General features: G+C 32.1%; 1 protein-coding gene across 2 annotated transcripts in view; it reads right to left on the bottom strand.

The window, feature by feature from the left end:
* The window catches only part of LOC106645029 (mitochondrial import inner membrane translocase subunit TIM50-C), a 489,498-nt gene that overhangs the window by 292,476 nt on the left and 172,086 nt on the right, over nt 1-24,936 (bottom strand). For both annotated transcript variants that reach the window (XM_089595042.1, XM_089595043.1), the window contains exon 4: nt 10,626-10,733. In XM_089595042.1, coding sequence (XP_089451168.1) covers nt 10,626-10,733 — 108 coding nt within the window. The remainder of the gene's footprint in view (nt 1-10,625; nt 10,734-24,936) is intronic.

Raw genomic sequence — 24,936 nt, 5'->3', positions numbered from 1 at the left:
GTTAAATTACTCTTAGCATTCTCTCTTACAGTTCTCCATACACTTTTTATGAAGCTCCTAATATTTTTTCTAGCCATCTGTAGTCACTTTCCACCACTCCTTTAATAATTACTTTATCTATACAATCTGTTAGCACATGTTTACACTACGCTTAAGATTGTAATATAGCGCCCTTGTCTTTTTTTTCTTTAACTCTTGATAAGTTTATTTATTACATTATTTAACATGTACGTAAACATTACAATATTTTCGTACTTAATTAAAACAACGAATAATTTTAAAGAATATTTAAACCGTGGACCTCGCTCGTAGCCTTATGTACCACGAAAAGATAAGAATCATCTTTTTGTCTTTATGAAAATATGTCAAATACTTTAATGAATGTTACCGTTTTATCTTTAACCTAGATAGTGCGTAATACACAAGAGAAAAAAAATCTATGCGATTAAAACTTTACTTCTACATCATTCAAAAACTGAATGTATATATTGTTTTAATTAATTATAATGTATTCATGTTAATACATGTAAGTAGATAAATACTACTTCAAATTTGGATATAGAGCATGACTGTTTTTAATAAAAATCTAAAAATGCTAATATTTTGACATCCTTCAGATGTCCTCTTCAAGGCTACATGATATAAAAAAATACAAACAACTAAAGATAATGTAGATAAAAATAAATAAAACATTCAATTGAAAATGTACAATACCAATACAAGGGGGAAGATAACACACAGTTACATTACACAAAGTGCGCTACCAAAATTAGTCTAACATGGTTCGTGGATAATAATTTAATAAACAACAAAACTGCATAATTTGTACGTACAAAGATAAAAACTTTTCAGGTAAAATCAATGTAGAAATATAGGATAAGAAATTAATGAGGCTTAGTACTAGGTAAAGGACCAAAGAGAGAGGATGTCAAGTACATAAGTAGGGGTTGTAATACATAAAATATCATTATAAAATAGAGACAAAATAAAAAACAAAAACGCGTTTACAGAAATTTGTGTTTAACATCAAGCAAGGACTTTTTCTATACAGTGCTTAACTTTTGAGTACCAAGTTGTTGATTAACATTATTATCAGAAATTGTTATACAAACCATTTTAGAAAATTCTCTCCTGAATTCATTCTTCTATCGATCCAAGATTGTTACTCCATCAGAGTCAAAAGAATGTTGAAATCCGTTTGAATTTAGGGCTATTGCTGATCTAAGATCACGTTTCTCAACTGATCTAACATGTTCACTCATGCGAATATTTAGTTGTTTCTTTCTCTAGACTATAAAAAAAATTTCACCCTTACAGAATATGTTAACTTACAAGTGTTGGTAAAAATAACTTCCATATTATGTGTGGAAAAAATTTTTCTAAGGTAATGCTCTAATGGTTGAAAAAATGGAAGTTCTATGAAGGAAAGCTCACTAGAAGAGTTTTCTGTAATTAAAGTATGAAAATACATGTATTTTTCTACGAAAAAAGGGAGGATGGGTATTTAAAGCTAAGATTCTCCTTATCTCTTAAACGTTTTTTGTTCTAAAACAAGGGTCAATTATACATTTAGTCTTAGAAACTCTGGTAATTAATATATCTACAAAGGAAATTAATTTATTATTCTCTTTTTGAAGTGTAAACTTGATAAACAGATTAAAGTTATTGAAGAGTTCCAGCACCTGTTACATATCATTCTCCTTAATAATCAAAAAATAATCATCACATGTCTCATGTAAGTCAGAATATACTGCCCACATTTCGAAACAATGTAAATCATGAGTGACTCGAGTACGATTTAAGCAATCCACGAAAAGCAACAACCTCCTATTGGTATGCCACAAGTCTGACAATATGTTTTATGATTAAATTTAAAATAGTCAGAATTAATTAAAAAGTCAAAACCATCTAAAAATTATTATTTGTCCATACCCAAAAGGTTCACAAAAGAGCCTAACTTGCTGCTAACCTCACCTCTGATGAACAACAAAGGCAAATTGGTATTAAATTATAAAGTGATCCCACATCAAACGAAAACAAGGAAAAACGAAAAGGAACAATTAGTCGATGAAATTCTGAAAATTCACAGGAACTCTTAAGCAAATAATGTGATTTTGAAATGTAATTTTTCAAATAATTATAACTATCTTACATTTGATCAAAGAACATATCATCAGACTTGTGACACACCAATCAGAGGTTGTTACTCCCCGTGGATTATAAACTCACTTATATGAAATATACAGATGACTATTTTTTTTTATTATTAATAATAATAATTTTTAACAGGTGCTGGAACTCTTCAATAACTTTCATCCTCTTATCCAGCACATAATTAAAAAAAAAAATAATAATAAATCGATTCCTTTTTTAGATACTTTGGTTACTAGAGTTTCTGAGGCTAAATGTATGAGTGACTTCTATTGCAAACCATCTGCCTCTTTCTGATGTTTCAATTTTTCTTACATAATTCGGTCGCACAAAAGAAATCTATAATTTTTTTCATGACTGATACAGTATTTAAACTTGTTGGCTATTATTTTGGAACATTATACATTTCATAGATTAAGAGAATCTTAGCTTTCAATGCCTCTCCTGCCTTTTTCATAGAAAAGTATATTAGAGCTATGATCATTATCCCCGACAGAAAGATATTAAGGCATCTAGTATGATTAGACCAGGGTCTGATGAGCTGCATTGATCCTGCATGGATCAGTTTTGTGCACAGTTTCTGATCAGTTCCAGATAAGGTTACGTGAGATTGTGTAGTCTGCTACTCGTTAGTCTTGCTATGATGTATACATATTTTGTTGTCTCATCACGTATATTTGTAAACTCCAATTTTTAAAAAACCATTATACATTGTTCTTCTGTTAAAAATGAGTTTCTTAATAAAACGTAAGGCAATAAATTCGTTGCGAATTTTTATAGTAGAAAAGTGAATCGTGACAAGCTAAATTGTAACGATACTTCTTTGAATTGTGATAATAAGGAGTTACTCATGATTGTGATAGTATTGTGGAAAACGAAGATAAACAGCTTGTATTCTTAAATAATGAAACACTTAATCAGATTAATTCTGTTAAATTCTTGTCTGAAACCTCAACTGCTTTTTACGCTAAAGATGAGCTTCAAATAATATATAGAGTACGAAAAATTTTGAGTGATAATAAATACTAAAAAATTTTCAGTTACCAATAATGACTGGTGTATTAACGTGTGGTGATGTAATGCAACCATCACATTAAATATTGTAAAACTAAACAAGCTATATTAGAACCTTATCATCTGTTGGAATTTAAAATTATAAAATTACGGCTGTAAAATACGTTTTTCGTATAATTCCACACGTGGTAACATTGTTTGACCTGTGCAACAGAAATTACTCGTTACTTTTTCTTGACTATTAAAAACTGCTGAACAGTAAGAATTTTTGTACACAGTAAAGTTAATAAGAAAGAACATTAATAATTTACATTACTAAAATAACTTAACACACATTAACTCGGAAGATTTGTGTCATTTTATGTGTGTTTGTATGTTTGTATTCTTATTTTACTTCATTATTCAAATTCGAATCATTCTTACGTTATTTCAAATATTATTTGTTTTTTCGAATAGTTAAAGGATAAAAAAATTAAAGTATCCAATAATCTTGAATGATACGAATTTCAAGTTATACAAACATACACTAATATATTTGAACAAAATTTTTTAAAAGAAAATAAATATTGTTAATTAACATCTCTAAAAGTAATGTTTCAAAAACTTTATTAAATTTCAATTTTCAACACATCGAATTAATTTTTTTTCTATACTAAGCAACTTATACCGTTATCGAATAATATTTTTGTCAGCAAATCCGTGAGAAAAGGGACGAGGCTACATAGCTATAACAATAATTTTGTTAATCACAAAAATAATATAAATAGTAATGATGATCTTTTAAATAACCATTGTGTTATGTAATGATGATAATAATAACTATCATAAAGGTATTAACAATGATGATGATGGTAATAGTGATAAAAAGAATGATAATCACTATGACGATAATAATGATAATAATAATTTAAAACTCAATACTTATAAAATTATTTTCTACATATTATGACCAGTATTGCAAACACAGTAACTATTTTTCTTGTGGTATATCAGACATCGATTAAAACGTGATTCAATTTTTAATAATAATTGACGAATAATTTACCCCTTAAGATTAATACATTTTTTGATTATGTTTTGTTATTCTTAAACATTAATTGCATGAAAAATACCTATGACATTGCATTTTTCTTCAAATTTATAACAATTTTCCATTTGCAAAATTAAAAAAATTAGTAATTTGATTTTGAAAATAATAGAAAATTTAATGCCACCATAAAATCAACTATAAAATTACGTGCTGAAAATAAAAATAATGAGAAAGGAAAAGGGGGAGAAGTTTTTGATGTATTTGACGTAATGTCATAAGTACGATGTAATAGAACATTTGTTGATACAGGAATTAGGTGATTTGTCGAGGACAAAGGTGAAAATAATGATTTAAACGAGTGTAATCTTCTTTTACAAAATGTACTAAATGAAACGTATATTACATTTATAAAGCAGACAAATTCATTATATTGATGTATAACCAGGGGTAGATCTTTGTTTAGGCCTGACGAAAGTAAAGCAGGCATACAATGTATTACAATAATTTGTTCAGACTTGTGTGTAATGTAAATGATTGGGAAGATGGAAAGAGGTAGTGCAGCATGAGGAAGGTTGGGGCAGGGTAAAAAAGTTTTTATTAGTCAGATTTATATCAAAAGTAAAAGAAAAATGACGTAAATTGTAGGGGAGAGACGCGAAGGGTGTGGTATAGCAGGGAAAGGTGGGACAGGGTGGAGAAGAAAACCTTATGTTTTAGTTGAAGCAACTATTTATTACAGGAAAATATACATCTATATATTACGCGTGTGTTTCATACGTAATACATATTTATATGGGTCAAAACGCAATAACCCAATAACCTTGATGGGAGCACTTACTTATTAAATTAAAAAATTAATTATAAGCTATTTGACTCACTGACCCAACGCACTTGTTATTGAATCAATAAATGAATTTTCAACTGTTTAACCAAGTGACCCTAATAAACCAATGAATTAATCCTAAATTATACAACGAACAAACCTACGTGAATATTTATTAATAAATAAGTGAATCCAAAAATATTTTAATAAGTTACTTCTTAGTTGATGTATCAACGAGTTTCATGATATTTAACCTTATTACTCTACGCCCTGCTAAATGAATAAATTTATAAATCCCAAGCGACACAACTCAATGAACCTACGCACTTCTTAACAAATAAATACTTCAATTTTTGGAACTTTTGTTCAAATTTTTTCAATTTAGCTCCACTGTCGGTCAGAGACAAGAGCAGAGCCCTGCGCAATTACCGGCGTCAGTCACCCTTCTCTTGTTGACGTGGCAGTCGTTTGACTTCAGAGTCACGCTCTTACACAAATAGCAGCTCACTTCTTTTTGTCAATAGCCCCATGCTACGTTATCCTTTTAGGCGTACCTTTAACACGAACCACTTTTAACGGGCCCTCTAACAGCTTACCTATGTGGCCAAAGCCTAGGCCCCTACAGCAACGCTTAATCCACTGTTTGGGCCGGATTTTACAGTTGTAATAACTGAGCCTTAAATGATTCCGTCTGTGAAGAACTGCCGCACAGTGGGCCCAAATGCCTTTTTTGTGTCAAAATAAAATAGCAGTGGCTGTGATAAACTGATTGGGATGATTTTTTTGTAACTTGAAGGTCTTACATCCTAGAATACTGAAAATGTTAGCAATGGTTGAATGAGAATACTAAAAAGTTCGAATAAAAAATTTATATTTATTAAAAAAGTATACGTGTCAAAAGCTTATAGTTTCAAACATTTGCTGAGAAAAAACATTTTAGAAAATTCAACCATGGAAGAACTTTTGGTGACCAAGTTGTTTCTTCATTAATACAGAATTTTTTTTCAACTTTAAAATGCTATCAGATGATTATCCCTAAAAATGATGAAAATAAAAAGATCCTAAGTGCAACTTAATTCTCAAGAAGTGCAAAGAGTTTCGTAGCTCAGAATTTATTTAATCATTTAAGCAATTAGGTTACATAGTCTGAAATATAGTCTTGCTATAACAAAAAAAATATACTAATAAAACTCACATTGCAGACGATTACTGATATTTAAACAATAAAATTTATTGAAGACACACATTAATTGTCTAATCTGGAATAGCTCTGTTTTGATGCATTAATAGCTCTGACAATAAATATGCAAGCGCGGAACCTTAACGAAAAGTTCAGAAATTATTAATCGTACGAGACGTAGAAACTGGCAAATCAAAGCGATTTGCACCCCGTGAAAAATCAAACAGTAAACGTAATTCTTATTATTATGCCTCTGGCAACTTCTTATCGTACGGTCCGATGTTAACCATCTTTGTCAGTATCAGCCTGATTTTTTAAGGCACGCAAATCTCACGTATTGGTATAAATGTGTGCTTTCTCTTTCTCTTTCACTCTCTCAGTGTCTCTGCGTGTTTTGGCTTTCTTTCTTTTTCTTCCTCTCTTCTTTTTTCACCACTCCCATAGTCAAAGTCTCCTCTGTTTTTCTCTCTTCTTTTCTCTTATTTTCTCACTACAAGTTTCCTACTACCTTCCTTCATTGCCCTTCTGTATTCTTTACATATACAGAAAAAAATACAGAAACTAGTAAGCAAGTAATTATACAAGTACTCACATCAGCTGTACACATGTAACGAAGGCCTTCTTGGTAATCAGATCCAGATCTCAGATTTCAAGCGTTATTTTTCTCTCATGCTCTTTAACGGATCCTAACGCTTTAACGGTCTTAGCTTTACTGTTAACAAGGGTCTGTCTGTCCTTTACCTCTGTAATTTTGAAAAAAATCAACTTTTTTATAGTAGTGACTACTTCATCTGTAATCTTAGCCTTTCCAACTTAAAATCAGTTCTTATCTTTTTTATGACCTTAGCAAAGCTCTGCCTTTCTACAACTTTAATGAAAAATTTTTCCTCCTATTTTCTGGCGTTATTTTTTTTACAGCTGTTACTACTATCGAATGTTATCTTTAGGATAACCTTCTGATCCTCCCTCGTTTTTATTCCTTTTTAAAATAAGAGGATTAAGGGTCCCCTTTAAAGCTTCAGGGCTCCTATTTCGCATGCCTGCTAGCACGCTTTCCACGAACCTGGATTTAATATAGCGTGGGATTTCCTCCTTTTTTTTAATCCATACGTCTTTCTCGTCAGATTAACATCGGCTTGTTCTGGGAGGTTTGCCATTGTCTTCCTTGTCGCTTCACAGCTATCCTCCAAACTATACAGTAGATTGAACGCCACTTCCATATGTTCTTTTATTGGCATTGTTATTTAAGTGTACGATGTCGTTGTTGCTTCCACGATATTTCTATTTATGGTTCAAATTCTCTAAGAACGAATCCTTTTTTGTCTGATCATCAGTTAGCTCTGATCTTAAGTAGCTAATTTATTCCAGATCTATCTAGGTGTTGTTCCTGAAAAAGCTGACAGCACTGACGTCGCTCGCTCTACTTCCAGTGTTTCGCAGCCTGTCTCGTCCATGGCTGGGCAAAAATGTGAAGCCCTTGAGTAAATGTTCCAAGGTTGTCTCTTCTAGTTTTCCAGATACAGTACTACGAACAATTGCCCGGTCCACCACCACTTCGGTGAGATCGCATGATGACGACGCCTGTCCTCCCACTGCCACAGACACCAGTGCTGAGGGTTTCGATGTCCCTTGCACGAAAGATTTCAAAGAGTTTGTCCTTTCCATGTATGGTCTTTGCAACCATGTATGTGTTCCGCAGCCCGTTGAGTTTTAACTAAAATCTAGAAAGGGTGTAAGCCAGAGCATCGGCCTCCCTGTTACCAAGAAGGTCACCTCTTGCTCAGGCCGGCTGGAAGTCACCATTCTTCCACAGGGAACTGCTCTGGCATTGTGTACAAAAGTAATGTACAGTAAGTGTATTTGTAGTGCATGCTTATTGTAGTTTACCAGACGTACCCCAAAAAAAGGACGGCAGGCATACGAAATCTTACTTAGCCCGATAGTCCGGCAGTCTCAGCTGATGCACCTCCATGCAGCCTTCTCAGTAGTTATAAGCTAGTATTATTTAGCCCACAAAGTCATAATAAGGGAGACACACAGCTCAAAGAACAAGGCAAACCTCCGAAGACAACGCATGAGTAAACCTACGTCAGTTTAGTGTGAATGCAGTGAATACTCTGACGGAAATATTGTTACTCTCGTTTACCCATATATGCAACGTGGTAGTATGCTTTATGGTTAAAGGTCTCTTCACCCGATTAAAGCTGCAAATAGTGCGATCTTCATCAAGGTCTTGCATACCCTAAAAAGGTAGATTTTTGACAAAATTTTCTGTTCAGCGTTTGGGTCTACGGAAACTATTTGATTCCGTTCCTACCCACAGGCATAAGTTCCAACCACCACAGCGATCTGGAACCATACACCTACGAGGGTCTTACCTCTAAACTAGCTAGAGAACACACCCCATAGGCTGACTGACTTAGCTTGTGGATTATTGTTATTATTATTGTTATTATTATTATTATTATCATTGTTATTATTATTATTATCAATATTATTATTATTATTATTATTATTATTATTATTATTACTATAACTATTATTATTATAATTATTATTGTTACTATAATTATCATATTATTATCATGATACTTATGATCGTAATAATAATCACAATGATTTTCATTTTCATTATCATTATCATTATTATTATTATTATTATTGTTTTGTCGGTTCGTAATGGCAAATACAGATAGGTTGACAAGAAAAATTATTTTTCAAATTTAAAAAAACGATATTTTTTTAAGAAACTCTTTGGGTGATTTTATGCTCATACAAGATACATTCGCACCAAGTTTCAGAGTTACAAAAATTTATTTTACAAAATAAAAAATAATGAAATTTACGTTTTTGTGGGCGTTACATTTTGACTATTTTAAACAATTATAAGCCAACTCTAATTATAAAGGTCACAAGTTTTTTATTTTAACAATACCTACAAATGGCGGACTATTAATTATGGCTTTTGTTGATGGGCTTGACGGAATAATTGAAAAACACGATTTTCTTGTACTTTTTTTGCATAAAATCGTTAACTAAAATATGTTTCCTGCATTTATAATAACATGTTTTTTAAAGGTACATTCCTTATCGTCAAAGAAATTCCATAAATTATGTGAGAAAATATAAGAAATTTTATCCTGCAGTTTTGTTTATTCCATCGGCCTCATCGTAGGATTCTTGTTCACGTCTCTTTCTCTTTAAGAGATGCGGTAAGATTTAACAAGATTCCACTCTTCTAAGCTTTAGTATTAAATGAACATCTTTAAAAATCTTGTATGTCAGTCCTAGCCAATGGAAAGTTGTATCTTACGTATAAATAATAAGACTAGATATAAATCTGATAGCAGCTTTGATCTACTATGAGGTTGCGGTTTTTTTCCACTAAAAGCCTTAAAAGTCCTAACTTAAGAAGTCCAGTTTTAAAAATGTATAAAAATCCTTACTGACAATACAAAATCCTTTTCAATTAAAACAGATAAAATTAATCATAGGTACTTACTTTTTTTTATAGGTATGTCACCTAACGAATAGCAACATAAGTTTAAAATATTGGTTCTACATAGTTTAACGTAAATTAAATTAGTTGATTCATAAGGGCAAGGTAAATCATTGTGCAGTTTGAACAATTTTTGAAACAGCATTTTTTTAACTTTTAATTGTCTTGTTAAAACATTATTATTATTTAAAATGTTTTTACGATGTAGTTGTAGTAGAAAGAATAGTTTGTTCACATTTGTATCGAATATGTAGTCCAAGTTTCAGCTACATAAAAATTTTCTAGTGCAAAAACATGAAAAAAGGATAATCATACAAAAAATAATTTTCTATCTTAGATTGCTATAGTTTTGAGATGTTTGTGTACATATGGGTATACTTAAAAAAATTTATTTTTGAACCATTCAGCTTTGGCATGAGCAAGCACTGCATTTTCTGATCTGCTAAGCGTCAAGTTGGCTTTATACATATAATTTAAACTAACGAGAAATATGAATTTGACTTGTTTTTTATTTTAAAACTTTTACATGTCACACTTTATTCGATAAGTTTATGGTCATTGTAGATTAAAAATATTAAAAGATAGTGTAGTAAGAAAAAAATTGTATGTATTTGAGGGTTGGCACGTGGACCGTAGTTTATTACTACTCCACAACTTTTCTGTCAATTATTCTCATGTGTTTTGAAATAATTATTTTAGCATGATACATCATGAGAAGTGAATAAAGTGGGCAGAGCGTTCAAAGAGTGAGTTGTATTAGTGTTTTTGTCAAAATACAACGAGATTCTTTCAAAAGTTTGCAATAAACTATTTTGAGAGTATAAATAATTTCTAGACTAATACAATGTTTTAATTTCTATTTAAAAATTAATAAAACCAAAACTGTGTTACTTAAAAAGGTTTTACTGTTCTTAATTGTAAAACTTACAAATCCTTGCTCTGCAGTGTACACAACTACTTCAAAAAGAGGTGATGCGATGGCATCTAAAAAGTAATCTACACCAGGCCGCTTCTTGAATCTCCATCCAGTTTGATACTAAAATGTAAAAAAAAATTGAATAGAAAATATCACGAGTAAGAATGAGGTAAGTAAATAAAATAAGTAGAATGAGTTTATAAAAACAGTTACCTTATCCCAAGAAATTACAGGACAAAAGCTATTTAGATTATTCATGAAACATTACTTAAATTGGATAGCCTAGTAAAACAGTGCGAACAATAATATGAAAGTTTGAAAAAACTGTCATGAATACCCGAAGGTATGACTTAACTATTTTTTCTGTACATAAAATACTCAAATCCTGTTTATCATGTTAACATATTATATATTAACTTAAGAGTAACTTTGATTTTTTATGGTTAATTTTTACGAAATTCAGCGATTTTTTAAAGTTTTTATAACTGCATTCTTAAAAAGTTGTTACTCAAATCACTTTTCTATAAGCTCTATACAACGTTTTTCTTCCAACTATAAGTCTAATCTTGTTACACTCAAAGAAATATTTGTAATAAAATACATAGTGATAGTGGATTGTACATGCTAAGTTGGAGTAAAAGTAATTTCGATTTTTCCCAATAGAACGCATTAAAAATGTATATTTATAGAGAACTAAGATCTATTAAATTAATATGTATCTTCCTATACTATATAGTTAACTGAGTTGGGCATTCCACACAATCTTTACAGACTCCTCACTGCCCCCATGCATTTTTTTTTTTTTTGATCACCCGATGCTCCTCAGTGCCCCGACAACTTTTGGAAAACCTGAAAAAATCCTACCAATCTACAGGGGCCATGATATGTATACATACGTGTGCGTGTCATATGTAAATACATACATATGTATATATACATACATTTTATTTATATGTGTATACATTTTATTAAATGTTTTATCTACTTCAGTATTTAACTTCGACAAGACAAAAAAATTTCTTATCGCTATATGGAATTAGATTCATTACATTTACTTAACGTAAAAATTTTTAAATGAAATAAGCTAAGTTTTTGTCCAAACCGCTACTACATTCTACCAACACCATTCTTAGAAAATCCTACTGAACCTAACGGAGATCCTACTGATCTTCACGGACAAAAATATGTATACATACGTGTGCATGGAGTATATGTATGCGTGTATGTTTATACGTTTTACTCACGTAAGTGTACATTTTTTGTTCTTAATCCAAAGATATACATACATGTGTTTTATTAATCGAATGGTACGTCCATTATTTTTCCCTCTGGAAGATTGTAACTACAGCACTATTTACATTATAAATTACTTATTAAAAATGGAAAACTTACTATGTTTTAAAATCATAGATACAGACTGTTTTACATATCAGATTACATTATAGTTAATTATAATGTGGGGAAAAATTGACGCAACAATTTTTTTAAAACTCTTATATTGTAGTTGAATACAGCCATTTTCATCATTTAAAATATACTCGAAAAAGTTTCTATACTGAATTTCATTAAATATTATTAGATGCAAATAAGTAATAGAGTATATAATATTATATAAAAATTTCAAAACAAAGAAACAAAATTGGAAATCTCTTCATACTGCCAATAAAATATATCGGAAGTCCAAAATATTTGCAGAAGCACTATCTCGATGCAATAGCCATAATAAGAAAATGTGGTAAACCAGAATTATTTATAACAGTAACATGGTAACATAAATGTGAAAAAATCAAGATTACTTCGATTAAATTACTTTATTTTAAATTTTATTGATTTTAGATGATACTTATAATTATATTTTCAGTAAGAAGTTACCAAACGTCTATACAACTGAATTTCGGGATCATGATCTATCTTGTGCAAACGTTTCAATAACTCTATATTACGTTAAAAAAATATTACGCCTTAACAAGCTCATTCATTTGTTTCTGCTAAAATTTCTTTAGGTACTACAGACCTTACAAAGTTAATCATTAATCACATGCTTCACGGTCCGCATACAAAACACAATCCTTGTATGTTTTCTTCCAATTAGGGGATTACAAAAAATTTTCAAGACCTAGTAAAAACGTACTACATTTCAAAAAATATCTAAAACAAATGGTTACCCAAAATTTATACAAACAAATATATCTAATAAACATTTTCACAAAAATTAGACGAAAGATTACGTTTAAGTACATAGTTGAATGGCTATACCTTACAATAAAATTTTTGTTGATAAAATGTAAATATTAAACTAAGGTTAAACGTTGTGCATAAATCCAAAGCATAAAATATATTTATGACTACATTCATTGAGGTAGTGAAAAAGCATACATGAAAACTCAAAAATTAAAAGACGAAATAATGTAAATAATGGATGGAATAAGTAGTTATTATAATGCTAGATACGTATGTCTAATAAAAGCAGCTTGAGAACTACAACAATTTTTAGTTTGTACAAGAAGTTATGAATTTATAAATTTAGCTGTCCATCTTGGAAACAAACAAAAACTTAATTTCATAAAAATAATTTTGATAATAGTAAAAAACTATTGAGCGCATCTACCAGCTTGGATATAATTAAGCAAACAACTATTTTGCAAAAAAAAATTAAGTATGTAAACATTCCAAAACATTGAATTTTCAATAACAAACTAACGATTTGGGGGAAAAAAATAATGTTATGAAAATTATGGTAATAGATAGATTAAACAAAATATCTCCTAAGAATAATAAACGGTATTTTTAAACTTATTTTACATAAAACAAATGTTCCAAAATTCTTAAAAGGAATTAAAACATGTAAAAAAATTCTATATCAGACGTTTAAAGATACTTCAACCGCAATGTGTTCAATCGATCATAATGCTCGAATAGATGATACAATCAAGTAAGCTATTACTTCTACTTTTTCTAATAAATTAAGACGATTTATTGCGTGGTTTTTGATTTGGGGAAAAATTCTAAGTAATAAAATAAAAATAATTAAGAAAAACACTACATAAGATTTTTTTGATGATTAAGATAATCGCACTCTTTTAAATATAAACTAGATAAAAATTGAAAGATAAATCAAGTAAATGTTGTAATGTGCCTGTATCAAAACGAATTAAAGATGCACCAAATCTTATGGATAAACAAATATTTTTTAATGAAGAAATGTTAGACTTATGTCACAAAAAAATTCTGAGAAGATGATTTGATTACTTAGGATGAAGATTTAATGATTCAAAAAAAAGTCTTAGAAAAAGTTGACAGAAATTAACGAGATATATGTAATACGAAAATATATTTATAAATGAATGAATTATTTAAGAAAAAAATGTCCGTTCAATTCTTCTATGTGTACAAAAAACAGTAGTAAAATTATTTTTATTAAAAAAACTATTAAATTATCATTTTTCATGGATTTTTGAAAGGGTAAGCTTTTGAATAGGTATTCCTTCTGATAACGAAAAATGAATAGTAATGTATGTTCTAAAATATTTATTAATTTCAATAGTTGTTTGGTTAATAGTGTTATACTTATACCACACAATGAGTGTACTAGTTTCTTAAATGAAAGAATCGTTTAAAAGTTTACTAGAAAAACTGGAACCTGGTACATCAAAGGTACCGCTATATAAAGGAATTGTTAAGGCAGTAATATTTATATTAATTTTCTAATAAATATAATAAATAGAAACCGTGAAGGTTTACTATTTTTTGTATTGAGTTTTAAGAAAAAGTATAAAAGTAATGCTAATTAGAAATTTCTGCATCAGTTATCAAACGGTTTATGCAATAAGACTAGATTAGGAATTACTAAACCATTGAAATGCAACGTAGAAAAAGAAATAATAACTGGAGAAAAAATTGAACATAAGATTTTTATCTGAAGAATAACTTTACACACTAGAAAAACCTCTTCACTACCTTTTATGTAATATCTTAATAAATTTTTAATGGTTGCGCCATTTTTTATGGCTAACAATAAATCTCAATGTCAAAATTAATAACCTTCATTTATTTTTACGAGAACTAGTATTCTCTTACGGCCTACTATAAATAACTGTATCAAAATGAAAAAATATAAATAGTATTTTAATTTTAGTTAAAAAAGACACAACGTAATAAAAAAGTACTGTCTGGAAAGAACAAAAAAAAAAAAAAGGACTTTAACTGAAAATTCTAATAAGGTAAAATAGGGTATAGTGGGACACTTTTTTAAGCAAACAATTTTATTTTTTATTTTTTAGGTTCCATCCATGCTAATTCACCTAAATTTTTTTTTAAATTGAAAATATAGGTTTTTACTTGAGGAAACAATATTTGTTGACTGTGCTTATCATTATCCGTTTAATTTAATAATTTTTCAAATAATTCGTGAGATCTCCAGAAGTGAGACATAGTCTTTGAGGTTTACGGCAGTAGTAGGACACTGTATGTGGTAGTACTGGGAAAGTATATGACAATGTTATTTGCATATGTGAAAACACAATTTTTTATTTATAAAAGGTGAATTATCACTTTTGAGAGTATATAAATATTAAAAATAATAGACTAATAGGGATTTCTCTTTTATATATATTTTTTCAACGATATCACAAAATCCTGAATTACTACGTCCGGCACTAATAAAGGAAAAAATATTGTCTAATACAACATAAACTAAATAATATAATTATTAATAATACAAACTACAAAAATAATAATAGTGACCACAAGTTTAAAATAAATATTAGTTTCTAAGGTCTTAAAATTTTTCTTTTTTTCTTTTTATTTTGCTCTGCAATAAATGAACTTTACACGCCCTTGATGCTTTTTCATTGTCTTCTAGTTTAGATAAACATTTTTTTGATTTCTGTACTACGGAGTCATTATTTGCATTCCGTTTTTCTTATTTAAAAATTTTTTTTTAATTTTTTATTTTAACGTTAATTGCTTTTTTTTTACTCTCTTGAAACTTCTTGTCGGTTTTTCTTAGCTGCTTCCTTTTTGATCTTAAAATTAAGATTTGTTACAGAAAATATATTTTTTAAAGGAGAATTATTTGATTCCTATGTGGAGATAAGAAGCAAGTTTTAAAGGCTGAAATACCAAATGAAAATATAATGTGAGTAAACTAATACCTGTATTTTTCTGTTCACAATTTTCAGAGGTATTGATTGTTCAGTTTTTTTTTAATATTAGTATGCTAAAAATTAATTATTGAAAATATGTATCATTTTCTGCAAAGTTGATTTTTTTACATTGGGTAGGATGGATTGATACAGATTGCATTGAGGGTAGGTTTCAGATAATGTCTGTTTACCAGGTAACAATGCTCTCAGTTACTTAACTACTAATCCTACAAATATATTTGAGTTCAATTTTACTTTTAAAGATTAGACTGATGACACTCGCACGATTACTACAGTAAAAAGCATGAAATCACAGCCGTTAAAAATATAATTTGGTCTTGTCAAGTACTTGTCCCACTACTACTTAATTTCTAAAAAAAAGGATGCAGTAATGGGACAGCAATGATAAGCCTCGTCCCACTTCTACATGGTGTTTGCAGAAAATAAGGGTATACTAGGACAGGCTATATTTTATGACGAAGTAATTATTTTAAAGATCTAATTAATAAAATTTGTTCTTTAGTGTCATATTGTTACGTATAAATAGTTTGAAACGTACGAAAAAAGTTTTATTTTCGGTATGTCATCTTGATAGTCAACTTTAGTGTCACATCTAAAATGGGCGAAATGCCTCGTTTAAGACGTATGCATCAAACAAGTACTTGGATAGCTTGATAAAATATTTTTTTATTTTCCCTTGAACGTTTACCACAATCAATTATGGGTGTCTTATCTAGCTAAAAGATAAAGGAATATAAAAAAATTTTTTTAAGGATACTTTTTGACAAGTGAATTAACCAGTCATGATTTTCTCCTCCTGTCCCACTATACCCTGCAATTTTTGTGTTGTCCCACTATACCCCATTTTACCTTAGATATAAATAGATATGATTTTTCTCATTTGCTAAAAAGTTTATCTATCAATCATCATTCCATTATTAAATTAGAATAAATGACAGGATGTATTCTCATTCTACAATAAAAGTTTTTTGAAAAAAATTTCTGTTAAATCTATATACAACATCTATAATTACGTAAACTTTTTAAATAAAATTTAGTGTAAATACAATAGCTTTGTATATATGTTTTGAACATTATTTATAAAAAAGCTCAATATACCAACCTTATTTTGATATTTTATTATTTAAAAATTTGTCGTATCAAAATTAAAATGGTAAGAAACTGAATTTTGTTTCACTGCCAATTGTTCATGCAGAAGTAATTTATAACACTTATACGTCGAAGGATCGGGTAAAATGAAAAAGATTTATTTCTAAGTTTTAGAACAAACTGTTTTTTTATAGAAAAAAAATAGTTAATTAAGTGAATTTTTTATTTATTGACGTGAGATAAAATCAATTACTTAATTAATAAACAGTAAATGAATATACAAATTAGAGAAAAGTTAAAAACCACACTAGAATAAGGAGTAAGAGATGTATCTATGATAGGGGTCGCTCATAATAGAGTAAAGAGGTTGCTTAGCTAGTGTGAAAAAAATTGCTGGTTCAGACTTCTAGGAGAGTCTTTTTTTTTACAATTAGGTGTAGAATAAAGATTTCAATTAAAAAAATTTTTTTTACACATGTGCTTTGGTAGTGTGATAGAGCGCTGTGGGGTCGGCAAGATAAAATGTAAAATTCACTTAGGATACACATTTTCTTAAGGTGACTGATCTACAATCGGCAGTTTGAAAAATCCTTCATTCTATTTTTACATGTTTCTATTTCATAAATAAAATAGGAAAACCTTTCGTTTAAGTTATAAAAGTGGGGAGTTGCCAGACACAACGCGCAGGAGCCGGAGCCTTACCAGTATATGCGTATATATGTAATCGTGGAAGAAAGTGCTGAAATAAACAGAGAGACTTAAGTTTATGTATGCGGTTTATTGTATAGATAGGTAGCTTAGTCGAAAACTCTACAAAAACTGACATCGTTCGTAAGCGGTTACAGGCTTTATAAAAATTCAAAGTTATTGAGCAGACGCGTCTTTTTTTTTTTTTTAAAGATTACAAAAATAAAAAATTATTGAGCGAGCAACAGCTCTCTTATGAAGATAAAATATTGAGCTTTTGTAACAGTGCTCACAATGAAACATAAAATGATGCAACAAATCCGCCTTGAGTCCTTGTGACATAATACAAATCAGCCAGACACGTTTAACCTTCCCTCAGTACAGTAAATATACATAAGTAGCACAATACGCTCGTTGATGGATGTGAAAATGCGGAGGCAGCAATAAAGACACAATAGCAACGTGACCAATGTTACGGCAATAAGGCTCTTCAGTACGCAGCATGAGGCCATTTATAAAATAAAGTATGGTAAAATTAGTTTTTCGGCCCACAAAGTTCTGACTAACTCGAAAAAAAGATGGTAATAGTTTAAATACATAGTAACAAACTGACACAAAATTTCACAAGTAGAAATATTAGCACAAGCCCCAAAGAAATGGCAAAAATGACCAAAACATGTTTTTCACGTCTAGAAGACAACCGAAGAATCGTACAAAATAGAATGTTTGTAAAAAAGATGGACAATTTGATTATGAACAAAACGAGCCAAGTTGAGTTTCAATCAATAGAGCCGTTTTTTCGCAAATCGCAAAAAACTGCCATGTAAAGTCATTTTTTAAATACTTAATAACTCACATTCTATATAATTTTAAGAGCTGAAATTTTATTACAAGGTAGACATGATAACTCTCAACATACACACCAAGTTTCAGCAAGATCGGTTGCAAACTATTCGCGAACCGTAGCATAAGTCGAAAAAAAGTCCTTTCGAAAAATGGTCATAAAAAAAGTTGTTAGACAACATAGGTACATTTTTCAAACACACTTCTTTGTCTATGCTTACTTTACAAGTACCTAAAACGCCGTTTATTTTTATCGATAACAAGTATCTTAAGAAAGTTTGAAAAAATTTAACTTAAAAAAAAATTTAATTTAAAAGTCAATACATATTTTTACTAATCAAAAAATTTTTTCAAAAAAAATGTATTTTTTTTTATCAATAGTTAATTTACTAATTGTTGATAATAATTATGTTAGCTACTGAGATAATATTTTATTGTTCTAAACAATATGCAACAACATTACCACGTTCAAAAAAGGAAAAACAGGAATGGTAGGTAATAAAAATCTATCAATTTCAATTTAATAGGTCCTCTCTTTATTCGCAGGAAGTTATAAATATGCACAATCGTAATATTATTACGAGCTACCCCAAATCAGAAAAAATCATCCATTTATCTCAGTTGGTTACCGAGATATCGTTACTATTTATGCACCTTTTCGTTTTAAACGCACTCGCTCAAAATCTTTGCAGCATGCATCGGGGAAAGGGGGCGTGGCCTCCAGCGGCGGCTCGGCGAGACGCTGATTCTACTAGCCAGGGAGCAAAAAGACCGTTTTTTATGATCAATATTAAAGATACTTGTAATCGATAAAAATAAAAGGCGTTTTAGGTACTTGTAGAGTAAACATAGACGGAGAGAAATACGTTTGAAAAATGTATCTATGTTGGCTAACAACTTTTTTTATGACCATTTTTCGAAAGGACTTTTTTTCGACTTTTGCAGCAGTTCGCGAATAGTTTGCAACCGATCTTGCTGAAACGCTCTCTTAAGAGTTATCATATCTACATTGTGATCAAATTTCAGCTCTTAAAATTATGTAGAACGTGAGTTATTAAGTATTTAAAAAATGACTTCAAATGGCAATTTTTTGCGATTTGCGAAAAAACGGCCCAACCGATTGAAACTCAACGCAGCTCATTTTGTTCGTATCAAAATTGCGCATCTTTTTTACAAACACTTTTTTTGTACGATTCTTCGGTTGTCTTCTAGACGCGAAAAACACGTTTTGGCCATTTTTGCCATTTTTTTGGGCTTTTGCTGACATCTCTACTTGTTAAATTCTGTGTCAATTTGTTACCATGTATTTAAACTATTACAGTATTTTTTTTTGAGTTAGTCAGAATTTTGTAAATATCGATAAGATTTTAAACTAATTATACCATACTAATAAGGCTAAAACGGCTGCTGAGGTGTCAATGATCCTGCGCAACACATGCGGATAGCAGGAGACGAAGACTTCAAAGACGAGCGCAGTTTAAATGTACCTGGTAAGGTCTTACCTAAACGATGATAAAAGTGGAACATAAGCACGATATACAGGCCTAAAGCGGGTGCAGGGAAGCCAGAAATACAAATCATGGTCAGCAATGCAGTTCATAGCAACATAGAACATAGAAAAGACGACACATGCTGAGCCAGGTGAAGAGGCGTCACGTTAGGCAACGAAGACGTCGTATCAAGTATTAAACTTTCAGACCACGTGCTTATGACGATGACAGGTTTAGACTAAGCTGCTAAGCAATAATGAGACGGTAGCAACAAAAGAATGGTTTCACCAAGATTGAAAGCTAAGGTCCGTTATAGAGATGTATACTATTGAAGCTCCACCCCCCTGCAAGCTTCGTGCGTCAATCCCCAACACTCTATCTTAAAATAGAAGCTGTATAATTTAAAATCAGAATCTTATTTTTTATCTTACATTATAATTCATATAATATCATACTTTTAAAGAAAACGAATATTGCATACATATAAATATTTTTGTTATAGAACAAGAAATACGTTATAAACAAAATTTTTTATAATTTAAGAAAAAAAAGTTGCAAAATACAATAAACATTACAATTTCTAATAAAAACAAAAATGTGTAGTTTGCCAAATAGTAAAATAAAATCGAAAAATAATGGTTTAACGATGAAAAAAGTAACAAAAAAGAAAAGATGTAAATAAACATTTTATACAAAAAAATGTGCAAAAACAATTAATTTTGCCAAGTGTTACGTGGGATTCTCGGTGCGGGAATAAATAGAAGCGTGACTTATTGTTCCTTACGTTTTAGGCAATGGAACAGACAACTTCCATCTCTAGGGACATCGATCATTATTAGCTGTCTGTAAGGTTCTGCGCATTGGGTCCCCGATACTCGAATCTTTGCATCCTCTTCTTCGTTCATTGCGGTTGGTGTGCTATCGCTTTCCCATACATCGATTCTTATGCCCTCTTTTCCTTTGATGTCTTTCTTCTCAACGGCGATTGAGACCTTTGCTCGGAATCGATTGGTTGATTCATTAAATATTGACCTTAAATTGGTAATTTGACCTTTGTTATTATTATACTTATCGTTTCCACCGTTGGGTATCTGTGTATCTGGCGGTTGTTGGCTCTCGTGTTCGTTCGGTGCCGTTCGGCTTTGTTCGGTCATTTCCGTCTCCCGCTCATCTACTTGCTGTCTACTTTTGTCTCTACTCTCTCTCTAGTCATGTACCTCTCCTTTATTTTCCGATTTCCCTTCGCTTTCTTTGTCTCTATCAGGTGTTTTTGTTGCTGCTGTTTCCCCTATTGCTTTCCTAGCTTTCCGCTCTCTCTCTTTCTCCGCTCTTTCTGCTGCCTCGCTATTCCGCGCTAGTTGGTAACCCCAATGTTTTTCTTGCTCGGTATCCCTCTGCGTTGCTGTCGGTGTATCACAATGCGCGATAATAATGTCCTTCGAGTTGTACGGTTGCTCGGCGGTGTTAGAAAAATCTGCAATTTTCCTATGTAGAGTGTCTAACTGTCGTTTACGGGTTCTGTGTTGTCTTTTCTCTGTTACACCCTTGTTGATAAATGGTGTACTCGTCGTTTTTACCCCTTTTTCCATTTTTTTCTCTTTGCACATGTACTCCAGTTTATCGTCTGCTGGTCCTTGCGACAGAATTTTTTCTTTATCGTTTACCGCTGTAAGATCTGGCTTGTCTGAGTCAGACGTTTCGATTTTTACTTTCCTGTTCTTTTGTATTAGATTCCTCTGTCTCTTTGTACGCATTTTATATATTCGTACTGGTGGTGCATTTGTAGGGGCTTACCCCAACTCTTATACTAGTCGTGCGGTGTAACCGCTTACTGACGACTTCAGTCCTTGCTGAGCTCGAGTCCAAGCCACACATGTAATAACTGCAAATAAAGCACACACTCATATACAAAGTCTCTCTGCTCATTCCAGCACCTTCTCCCACGACGACATATATATATACCAGGGACTAAAACCCTACATTGGTGACCCCGACGTGATTATGTTGATCGCCTTCGTCGTCGTCGACTTAGCACTGGCATTGGTCGCCCGATATGCTTATCCTCGTCAACCGGGAGATTTCTTTGCTGGGGCATTTATTGTGGAAGTGTCAACCTCGGTGAGCCTTTTCTTTTGTTGCTACCACTTTATCAGCTAAGCCCGAGCTTATTTCGCTCCCACGTGGGTCATATTGGCGCTTGATACGACGTCGTCGCCTGATGCGATACCTCGTTGCCTGACCTGGCTGGTGCTCGCGCTCGTGGTGCTGTTTCTCCTTCCTTCATCGCCAAGATCTGCATTGTTGACCATATGATGTGTGTTGCTCTTGTGTGCGCGCCCAATTTTAACCTGTACATCGGCCATATGCTCCACCTTCATCATCCTACAGGTGTGACTTTACCAGGTGCAATTCCGCTGCGCTCGTCTTCGAGGTTTTTGTTTTCGCCCTTCTGCACATGTTAGGCAGATTCGTTGACACCTCGGCAGCCGTTTGGCCTCATTTTGTGCTTGGCCTCGTGCTGCGTGCCAAAGGGTTGGCCATTTATATTTTTGGAGCCACGTGCTGGTCGTCGCAACATCGGCCATTTTGGGAGCCACGTGCTGTGTGAAGTAACATCGACCATGTTGCCGCCATGCCTCCTTGCCGCCCTCGCATGTTCAAGACCAGCGAGTGTATATTGTGTTACGTATGCGCAATTAAATTTTTTTACGGTAAAGTTAGCGCAACTAATTAATTGATTTAATTGAGTGGCGTCACAAGGACCATAGTTTAATTATCAGTATTATTTAGAACATAAATTGTGTCTTGTCTTAAATTTTATTTATATGGTTCGGAGCGCTATGTCATTTTAAGATAATTTGTTGACATCTGATAAGTTAGTTTTTAATTTTTGTGCATAATTTTTAGCCAAACTAATGTGATAGCTTTACTTCTAGTCCAATTTTTGTATTGTATAAAAGACTGATGTCCGTATAATCCAATTATAACAGCTCTTATTGTTATGGCTAAGCGTTGTAATTCCCTTTTATGGTTTTGGTTATACGATAAAATATTGACACGCGCGTAAACCGATGGCAAGCTTATAATACGAGCCTAATTATTTTAAGCATTGTTACGAAAGCTCGATATTTTACCTCTATAAGGGAGGCGCTGTTGCTCATTATTTTGTTTTTTCCTAATGTTCATATGTATTTTTGTAAAAAATAGTAGCAGCGCTCATTAATTTTTCTATTATCAAATTGACATGGTTTTGTAACTGATGTGTGTGCCGCACGGCAAGCTGACTTTAAAAGTGTTCAGTTAATGTATTAATACGAAACTTCGTTCAAACTTGAGGGGAGTACTGTAGGGGCTTACCCCCACTCTTATACTAGTCGTGCGGTGTAACCGCTTACTGACAACTTCAGTCCTTGCTGAGCTCGAGTACAAGCCACACATGTAATAACTGTAAAAAAAGCACACACTCATATACAAAGTCTCTCTGCTCATTCCAGTACCTTCTCCCACGACGACATATATATGTACCAGGGACTAAAACCCTACACATTTATGTCTTCGTAATTGTCCCTTTCCTGTTTTTCCGCAAGCTCGTATAGCTCCCAGCGTGGTAGCTCTGGGTTTTCTTCCCCTTCTTTGAGTACTGGATTGCGAGAAAGAGCATCCGGTGCTTTATTTTTCTGTCCAGGTCTATAAACAATATCGAACTCATATCCACGGAGTTCTGCCTTCAATCTTGTAAATCTTAAGTCCGGTTTCTTTGATGTGTGGAAATGTTTGAGTGGTTCATGGTCAGTTATGACTGTAAATTTACGACCGAACAAATATGGCCTGAACTGCTACTTGGCGTACACTATCGCCATTAATTCCTTGTCGTATGTCGGATATCGTAATTCACTGCCCTTCAAGCATCTGGATGCATATTCGCAAGGGTGATCTTTGCCTATCTCTTCCTGGCTTAAAATTGCTCCGATAGCGTAGTTGGATGCGTCGATTGTTACGATAAAGGGTTTGTTTATATCTGGAGCCCTCAGCACTGGCTCACTGCACAGAGCTTTTTGAGTTTTGTAAATGCATGTTCTTGTTCCTCTTCCAATTTAAATTCGGCTGTTTTTCTTGTAAGCTTTGAGAGAGGTTGGGCTATTTTTGCGTAATCCTTGATGAAGCATCGATAGTACCCCGCCAACTCGAGGAATTGTTTCATTTTCCTCGCATTTGTTGGTTTAGGAAAACTTTTTACTGCTTCAATTTTTTCCGGATTTGTTTTGATCTGGCCGTTGCCTACAATATGACCGGGCACTTCCGCTTTTTTTCTAAGGAATTGGCATTTTCTTGGCTCTATTGTGAGGTTTGCATCAGCTAGCCATTTTAAGAGCCTTTTAAATCTTATCTCGTGTTGTTTTAAGTTTTCTGCGAATACCATGATGTCATCCATATATACCTCTATCTCCCGTCCTTGTAAGCCTGCTAGTGCCAGTGTTATTACTCGCATGAATGTAATTGGCGAGTCTATGCATCCCATCAGCATTCGTTTGTATTGGTAATGTCCGTTTGGTCCTGAGAACGCAGTTTTATGAGCGTCCTCCTCGTGAATCTCTACTTGAAAAAATCCGCTCTTCAGATCTACTACGGTTATATATTTTGCAGCTGCTAAATTTTCCAAAATTTCATTCTGGAATGGCAGTGGATAGCACGTACCAACTGTTATTTCGTTCAATAGCCGGAAATCTGTTACAACCCTCCAGCGTTTTTCTTCATTTGGTCCCACGTTTTTCGGGACAATCCACATATTTGAGTTATATGGGGATGTCGATGACTCAATTATTTGTTGCTGCAGTAGTTTATCTATTTCTACTTGCATCTGTTCCTTTAGTTTTATTGGATAGCGTACCCTTTTAGCAACTATTGGCTTCTCTGTTGCCGTTGTTATTCGATGCTTAAGTAAGTTTGTAACCTTTAGTGGCTCGCCATCGAGGCCAAACACGAACGGATTGTACTCTATGAGATCCCGGATGAGGTTTAATTTCTCCATGTTGCAGCCAGATGTATCAA

This window comes from Copidosoma floridanum, unplaced genomic scaffold, assembly GCF_036245765.1.
Source record: "Copidosoma floridanum isolate Cflo_tuat_1 unplaced genomic scaffold, Cflo_Japanese_pri ptg000024l, whole genome shotgun sequence".
NCBI lineage: Eukaryota > Metazoa > Arthropoda > Insecta > Hymenoptera > Encyrtidae > Copidosoma > Copidosoma floridanum.
Note: the sequence above shows the minus strand (reverse complement) of the source record. Positions and strands in the feature narration are given on the sequence as shown.